Below are 9,154 nucleotides of genomic sequence, written 5' to 3' on the forward strand. Positions count from 1 at the left end.
GCTCTGAAAGGTATAGGGGAATAAAATGAACAGTCATATTGTCATCACCCAATTTGAAAAATAAGCGTTATCCATATAGTTGAAAGGCACGCTGTGAGTCAGAATCATCTCCATGGCAATGGGTTTTGGTATACAGTTAAAGCCCCCTTTTCACGACTTCCTGGTTACATGCTCTTCTCCCCTAATGAGTAAGTGCTTTCTCGAATTTGTTGTTAACATACAAGTGCATTCATATGTATCCCTGAACACCATATAATATAGTTTTTTTTTCCCATTTGTAAATATTTTACTTTATTTGGTTTATTTAATTTTGGTTGTCTTCTTAACTTCCTTCCTTCTTTTTTTTTCCTCTCTCTTTTTTGCTAGTTCTTCCATATCCTTTTTCCTTCCTTCCTTTTTAAAAACTTTTATTATAGAAAATTTCCAGCACATACAAAGGTAAAAAGAAGAGTGTTATGAACTTCCATGTTTTAATCTTCCAGTTTCCACAATTACCAGCTTATGGTTAATCTTTTGTAATGTATTACCTCATTCCTACTTCCTTCTCTCATCTCCTAGATTATTTTGAAACAAATCCCAAATATCGTATAATTACATCTGTAAATATTTCAGAACGTATCTCTGAAATAGTGGTTTTCAGTTTGTACTCTCTATATCAGCAACTTCAGCATAATCTGCGAACTTGTTAGAAATGTAAATTCTCAGGCTCTCCTGGAGATCCTACTGAGTCAGAAACTCTGGAATTGGTGTCCAGCAATCTAGTTTTTCATTTGGGTTGTTGTTGTTTTTTAATTGTGGTAAAATATACATAACATAAAATTTGCCATTCTAACGATTTTTACTACTAGTACCAGTTATACTGAAAATTGTTTTAAAAAATTATTTTTTGGTGTATGCTATCCCATTCTTCCCCCTTCCCCCCACCCTTTTTTTTAAATGGTAGCACTATAGCTACATTGTCAGTCAGTGGCATTAATTACAGTCATAATGTTGTGCAAACATCACCACTATTTCCAGAAGTTTTTCATTACCCCAAATAGAAACTCTGTACCCATTAAGCAGTAACTCCCCATTCCCTCTTCCCCCAGCCTCTATTCTGCTTTCTGTCTTTACACATTTGCCTATTTTCCGTGTAAGTGGAATCATGCAATATTTGCCCTTTTGTATCTGACTTATTTTACTTGGCATAATGTTTTCAAGGTTCATCCATGTTGTGGCAAAACTTCATTCCTTTTTATGGCTGAATAGTATTCTGTTGTATGGATATACCACATTTTGTTTATCCTTTATCTGTCGATGGGCACTTGGATTGTTTTCACCTTTTGGCTATCATGAATAGTGCTGCGATGCACATTGGTGTACAAGTATCTGGGTCCCTGCTTTCAGTTCTTTCATCACGAGGCACATAATATCTAGATTTTGTGCTTTTTTAAAGTTAGCAGCCGTTTGTACTGGATACCTAGAGCTATTAACTCATAGGGACTTGCAAAATGGTTTTATTCTAATTTTTTCAATTTGTTTTCGTTTATTAACTGGAGTAATTTTATAAGAAGATACTTCCCTTAATTTACAGTTTAGTCACCTGGTTATATGGAAAGGCAGGCTAAACGCTTGGGTTTTTTTTTTTTTATTTAGACAGTTTTCAAGATAATGAAGTTAATAACTTTCATCCTCAAGAAGAGACCAATTAATTTTTTAACATCACTATGATCTCATGGATTTAGATATATTTGATAGATTTTAATCCATCACAGTTCTTATCCTTATTGAAGTTTAATCTGTCCCTTCTTTGGCCAGTGGGACCTCTTCAAGTTAGTTCCTGTGTTCTTTTGACATGAGCCTAATAGTCTTGGGTAGCTTTCTTGCTGTCTCATATGATAAGATGTTTCAGGTTTATCTTGTATATTTCCTGTTCCAGATTTAGAACTAGTAATTTCTCCAAAAAGCCCTGTTTTCTGTTTATGGGAAATGACATTTCAAGATCACAACCTGAGTACTAGGGATGCCCATTGTTACTGGATTGATCATTGTTTCTTGTTATTTTCAGTGGACAGAATGAAGGTGGAGAGAAAGGTGAGGGAAGGGCCTTGTGAGTTTATACTAATATTTTCAGTTCAAATTCAGGACTACAGGGTTTTTACCTGACTCTTGTATATTATATCTTACACACCAAGAATCCTACTTCTCAAGGACACAAAGGATGATATAGTATTAGAAAATCCCATTCTTACTCACTTTGTTCCACTTTACACATACAACAGGCTCAGAATTGAATCATAATATCTAATACTAATAGTACCAGTTATACTGAAAATTGTTTTAAAAAATTATTTTTTGGCATATGCTATCCCATTCTTCCCCCTCCTTTTTTTTTTAAACGGTAGCACTATAGCTACATTGTCAGACATTACATATCATAATCTCACCTTTTTAGCCCTTGTTTAGTTTTATATCTACAAGTAATTATATATTTAATCCTCACCATTAATTCGTATGTCGGTGTCTCTGTTATTTTTTTGTTGGCTGAAGACTGTTCTGTAGTAGAGTCCTTAGGAACAATAATCCCTGCATTCTTGCATGTTGATAACTGTTTATATGTGCCTGTTATACCTGAAGGTTGTTTTGATGAATACAAACTCCTTGGCTTGAATTTTTTTTTCCTTTGAGTATGTTAAATATGTTACTAAATTTTCTTCTGGCATAAAGTGTTGCTGACAGAAAGTTTGTCACTAATAAAAAAAAAAAACTTTTCCTTATATATCCCATATTCTTTTCGCTGAGATGTCCAAGGAATTTTTTTTTTCTTTAAAGTTCATTAATTTTAATAGAAAATGCCTTGATATTAGTTGTTTTGGGTTGATATTCTTGGGTACATGATGTGATTTTTCAAATTCTAGTTTCATATCCATTTTATTTTAGAAAAATCTTCAATTATGGTTTTTACTGTTTGTTCTACTGCATTGCTCTGGTGTGCTTCTTCAGGGACTGTTATTGTCCATATTTGAAACTTCTTTGTCCTGAATCTTTTGTCATTTTATCTCAAATTCCTTTTATCTTTATTCTTTTTTTTTTAATATATATTTTATTGTACTTCAGGTGAAGGCTTACAGAACAAATAGTTTCTCATGAAACAGTAGTACACATACTGTTTTATGACATTGGTTAACAACCCCACAACATATTAACCCTCTATCTTCTCAACCTTCTTTTTTTGGTGAAAATACACATAGCCAAAGATACACGGTTTCAAAAATTTCTACATACACAGTTCAGTGACATTGACTACGCTCTTCCAATTGTGCTGTTATTCTCACTTAAGATGAAGGCTTACAGAACAAAATAGTTTCTCATTTAACAGTTACTACAAATGTTGCCCTATGACAATGGTTAACAATCTCACAACACATCAACAATATCCTTACTCAACCTTGGGTTCCCTGTCACCAGCTTCCTTGTCCCCTTCCGCCTTCTGGCCCTTGTCACTGGACTCCTGTACCTCGTTAGTCTCATTTGGTTTTACAGGGCTGTCCACTCCCAGGCTGAACAGTGAACCTCGGAGGTAACTTCACCACTGAGCTAAAAGGGTGTCTGGGGGCCATACTCTCGGCGTTTCTCCAGTCTCCTTTAGGCCAGTAAATCTGGTCTTTTTTTTGTAAGTTAGAATTATGCTCTACATCCTTCTCCAGCTCTGTCCAGAACCCTCTGTTGTGATCCTGGTCAGAGCAGTCAGTGGTGGTAGCCGGGCACTATCTAGCTGTACTGGACTCAGTCCGGTGGAGGCCTTGGTAGCTGTGGACAATTAGTCCTTCTGACTAATCTTTTCCTTGTATCCTGTTCTCTTCATTCTCCCTTGCTCCCGAAGGGATGAGACCAGTGGAGTATCTTAGATGGCCGCTCACAGGCTTTTAAGACCCCAGACACTACTCACCAAGGTAGAATGTAGAGCATTGTCTTTATAAGCTGTGTCATGCCAATTGAGCTAGATGTTCCCTGAGACCATGATCCCCAGAGCCCTCCACGCAGCAATTCAGTCCCTCAGAGAGTTTGGATGTGTCTATGGGGCTTCCATGACCTTTCCTTGTACAGGTTGTGCTAGTTTCCCCTGTATTGTGTACTGTCTCACCCTTACCCAAGATACCACTTATCTGTTGCCTATTTAGTATTTCCCCCCCCACCCCTCCCATCCCTGGTAACCAACAAAGATTGTTACATTTTGTGTGTGAACTTTTTCATGGGTTTTTACAGTAAAGGTCTCATACAATATTTGTCCTTTTGTGATTGACTTATTTCACTCAGCATAATGTCCTCCAGTTTCACCCATGTTATGAGATGGTTCACAGATTCATTGTTGTTCTTTCTCATTGCATAGTACTCCAAATCTTTATTCTTTTAATAGTTTTAAATTTTTTTCTCATTTTCACCTACCTATTATCTTAAGGCATTATTTATTCTATTTAGTCACACTTGTATTGTCTTCCTTCTACTTTAGTTTTCATTTATATGATTTTTTTCCCCCTCCTGTTTCTAATTCTTGAATACTATCACCTCATTTCTGAGCTTTTCTAATTTTGATTTGGGTTGTTCTTTTATGTCTTGCATCATCTTCTTAAAATTTTTTAGTTGTTTTAAAATAGTATTTTATGGTTTTATGTGTGTTTTTTTTAATGTGTATTTTTTGAGCCTGTCTTTCTGGCATGCTGTATGGTTTGACTCTGTGGTTGTGATTGGCTCTGTATTCTCTCTTTTCTCATAGTAGCTTTTCTCTTGCTCAACTTATTTGTGAATTTGATTTCCTGAATTTTGAAAGCAGGCTTGCTTCAGATGGCTCTTTTAAGTTCATAAGGCTGCCTCTTTTGTTGTTTGAAGTAGTGTTAAAAAATACATAATGGCTTGCTTTCTGAGATATCCTGGTCTGTTCCTCTTTCCCACTTTTATTTAAGCTATCTCTTTTCTTCATTTCTATCATCCTTACCTTGCTCAATTTTGATTCCACTTCCATCAGTTTCTTCTCAGTCTGGAACCCTTGCCCTAGAAAGGAGCCTTGGAAGGTCAGTTTTGTGAGTTTTCAGGGCTAGACTGCTCTAGCTACTTTAGGCCTTCCTGGGGACCCTTTGGAGCCCTGGTGGTGCAGTGGTTAAGAGCTTGGCTGCTTACCAAAAGGTCAGCAGTTCAAATCCACCAGCCACTCCTTGGAAATCCTATGGGGCAGTTCTACTCTGTCGTATAGGGTTGCTATGAGTTGGAATCAACTCGACAGCAACGGGTTTTTTTCACTGGGGACCGTTTGCAGTGGACAAAAACACCTCCCAGTTTCAGTTACTGTTCTCAAAATGGCCCATTTTCCTTTTCATTTAATACTTGTTGTCTATTTTGTGGTTCTCCTGTTTTCAAGTTTGTCAGATGTCCTATTGCTTCCCTCTATTTGTTCTACACAGCCACTTATTGCGCTCAAGTCTTGCGGCTATTGTTTTTTCTCCACCTGCTTGTATATGGGAGTTTATGGGGATACTTCTTCTAATTTTGTTTTAAGTGATATCCATGGTTTTTTGTTTTGTTTTGCTATCTAGTTATTCTCCCTGTGTTTATGTGGCGATTTGGGAATATCCAAAGGCTATGCTGCCACTGCTATGGTCATTTTCCTAAAATCCCCATTGTAGGTTCTTGAGTAGGGCAGTGATGCAATCATAATAAGGATGATGGGTCTGCCTAACATCTAACATGGTATAGGGATGGTGAGGTCTTAGTCAATATTTGTTCTTTAACTTCCTCTTTTCTCCAAATTCAGAAGTGTTATTGGCTATAATGTCTACTCACCGTATTCCCATGGAAGTAATAGCTTCTTACCATCACTCTCTCCAGGTTCACTAAGAATCTTTCCCCGGACAAAATCAACTTGAGCACCCTGAAGGGAGAGGGTCAGCTGACCAACCTGGAGCTGGATGAAGAGGTTTTACAGAATGTGCTGGAGCTGCCCACCTGGTTGGCCATCACTCGTGTCTACTGCAACAGGGCCTCTATCCGGGTGAGAATGGGGGTCAGAGTGCTGCTGCTCCCGTTAGTGAGCAGGTTTGCCTTCTTGAGAGCAGCTCCCACAGCCCTGAGTCATTGATTTCCTCTTTCAGATCCAGTGGACAAAGTTGAAGACGCATCCAATTTGCTTGGTAATGGCCTTTCTTGATTACAAGTAATCAAATGAGGATGGCTGGGGTAGACTTTTAAAAGATCTGAGAGAAGATGGGGAGGAGTCCTGACAGGCTGTCCGTTTAGGGAATGGTGGGTGCTTCTATCTGGCTCTGTGGGCTTCTCTCTGACACAGAGTGACTATCAATTGAACTTATTCTGGAATTCCTATGTAGTGTATAGGAGTTAGTGCCAATGTACAAGGCCCAGGATTCCTGAGTGTTTTTTTTTTTTTTTTTTAAACAAATTTTTACCCAGCTACTTAGATTTACCTATTTTCCTTTGGAATCCTTTAAGAGAAAAAATTAGAAGTTTAGTTCATGTTGACTACTGGGTTATCATCATCTGAAAGCCCTTCGGATTTTATCCTAAAGTCTGGATTGCCCAGGAACAGTAATATCCCTCCCTGTAATTTGGATTTGTGTTTTACCTTTCTGCTGTGAGGTAACCCCATGTTTGTCATGAGGTTCTACTGCTAATGGAAATGGAAGGAGAAAGATGAGGGCTTTCCTTGCATTTCAGTTCGTTCATTCATTCATTCTTTCATTCAGCAGACATTTATTGTCTGCCTACTATGGGCCCAACACTTAATGAGCCACCAGAACACATAGGTGAATAAGACACAGTCTGTGCTGTCTTCCTTTGTGCTGCTGTGTGGGTTTTTGTGCAGATGCTTAGCTCTTCAAGGCTTTTATTTCAGTGTCTGGATAAGGTAGAGGTGGAGATGAAGACTTGTGAGGAGCCTCGGCCCCCCAATGGACAGTCACCCATTGCCCTTGCTTCAGGACAGAGGTTAGTTACTTTAGACTCTGCTTTTTCCAACATATTAACTTCTAATTAAATTTTATAATTATTTTTAATTAAAAAAAAAGAATGGAAACTTTTTATTATGGAAATTTTTAAACATAATGCTAAACTAGGGAGAATAGTGTCGTGAACCCCTGTGTACCCAAGGTCTAACTTAAACAGTTATCAACATTTTGCCATTCTTTTTTCATCTGTCCCCGGCCCTGCCACTTATTTTGTGTGTGTGCTGTAGTTGAAAGCAAATGCCAGACACTATGTAATTCTACGTGTAAATACTTCCATGCCATGTGTCTTTAATAGACAGGGACTTAAAACACACATATATACTACTGTTATTATGCTCAATAAAATTAACAAATAATCCCTGAATATCATCTAACGCCTATATCATATTCAGTATTTCCAAATTGTCTTCAAAATAGTTTTTACAGTACAGTGTGGATTAAAAGAGGTTCATACAACTAGACTTAATGGTCTGACTGAGACTGGAGGAACCCCAGAAGACAAGGCCCCTGGACTCTCTGTTAACCCAGAACTAAAACCATTCTCGAAGCCAACTCTTCAGACAAAGAATAGACTGGACTATAAGACATAAAATGATACTTGTGAAGAGTGTGCTTCTTGGTCCAAGTAGATACACGAGACTAAATGGGCAGCTCCTGGGAGGCAAGTTGAGAAGGCAGAAAGGGATAGGAGCTGGTTGAGTGGACATGGGAAATCCGGAATGGAAAGGAGGAGTATGCTGTCACATTATAAGGATAGCAACTAGGGTCACATAACAATGTGTGTATAAATGTTTGTATGAGAAACTAACTTGAGCTGTAAACTTTCACAAATTAAAAAAAAAAAAAAAGAGCTCCATACATTGCATTTGAATGATAAGACTTTTAAGGCTTTTTAATTTGAACAATTCTTCTTTCAACATTTAAAAATATATACAATTTATTCTTTGTAGAAACTAGATAATTTTTTTCTAAAGAATTTCCTACATTTTATATTTTGGCTGATTGTATCCTCAAGGTGTCACTTAAAAAAATTTCTCTTTAATCTGGTAGTTAGATGTAAAGACTTGATCTGATTCAGGTTGTTTCCTGCCCCCTCCCTCGCTTTCTCTCTTCCTCCTTCCCTCACCCCACTTTTTTGTGAAAATACTTCGTAAACGGTGCCATGTATTTTTGACTGTAATGTATTCGGAGTCACATAGTGTCCCTCTGGTAAAGATTAGTCAGTGTATTTAGGTGATATTGGCCTGATTTAGCCATTAAAATAAGTTCCTCGTTTACCTTTCACCTGATGCTTTAAGCACCATTAGTGATAGTTATCTAGATCTATTCTTTCATTGTGGGATGCAAAATAGGGATTTTCTCATTGTTTCCTTCCTATTGCATTTATTAGCTATGATCTTCTATAAAGAAGAACTTTCACCAAATAACTATTGGGATACCCTGAAATACAGTTTGTACAGTAATGGCAGGATAAACGCTGTGTTCTTTACCTTTATCAAATATAAGAATTATGAATTGACACCCTAGCAATCTCCAAAGAGATTTTTTTTTGGGAGGAGGGGGTAAGAGGGAGGGAGGCTAATCATTTGAATCCATGAATTTTTTTTCACAGCTTTATTGATGTATAATGAAGATAAAATAAACTGCACATGTATGAAGTATACAATTAGATGAGTTTGACCTATGCATAAAACCATAAAACTATAAACACAATCAAGATAATGAATATATCCATTGCTCCCAAAAGCTTTCTTGTGATCCCTTCCTCTCTCCTTCCTCTTCCCGCTCCTTCCCATCCCCGGGTAATCACTGCTTTGCTTTCTGTCACTATAGTTTGTATTTTCTAGAATTTTATGTAAATGGAATCATACAGTGTGTACTCTTTTGGTCTGGCTTCTTTCATTCAGCATAATTATTGTGAGATTCATCCATGTTGTTAAGAATATTAATAGTTCATTTTATTGCTGAGTAGTACTGTTGTATGGAGATACCACAACTTTTTTTGTGTGTGTGAAGTATTCATTTCTTTTTGTTTATTTTTTAATTTTTTCTCATACAAAAATTTATACATACATTGTTATGTGACTCTAATTGCTCTCCCCATACTGTGACAGCACACTCCTCCTTTCCACCCCTGATTCCCCACATCCATTCAAGCAGCT

General features: G+C 37.2%; 1 protein-coding gene across 1 annotated transcript in view; it reads left to right on the forward strand.

The window, feature by feature from the left end:
- The first annotated feature begins 2,055 nt into the window (after nucleotides 1-2,055).
- BLTP3A (bridge-like lipid transfer protein family member 3A) overlaps nucleotides 2,056-9,154 on the forward strand; it is a 42,741-nt gene continuing 35,642 nt past the window's right edge. The window contains exons 1-4 of the mRNA XM_012559529.2: nucleotides 2,056-2,073; nucleotides 5,837-6,022; nucleotides 6,123-6,161; nucleotides 6,881-6,972. Of these exons, the coding sequence (XP_012414983.1) occupies nucleotides 2,056-2,073; nucleotides 5,837-6,022; nucleotides 6,123-6,161; nucleotides 6,881-6,972 (335 nt within the window). The remainder of the gene's footprint in view (nucleotides 2,074-5,836; nucleotides 6,023-6,122; nucleotides 6,162-6,880; nucleotides 6,973-9,154) is intronic.

The sequence above is a fragment of the Trichechus manatus genome, unplaced genomic scaffold (assembly GCF_000243295.1).
Source record: "Trichechus manatus latirostris isolate Lorelei unplaced genomic scaffold, TriManLat1.0 scaffold00261, whole genome shotgun sequence".
Classification (NCBI taxonomy): Eukaryota; Metazoa; Chordata; class Mammalia; order Sirenia; family Trichechidae; genus Trichechus; species Trichechus manatus.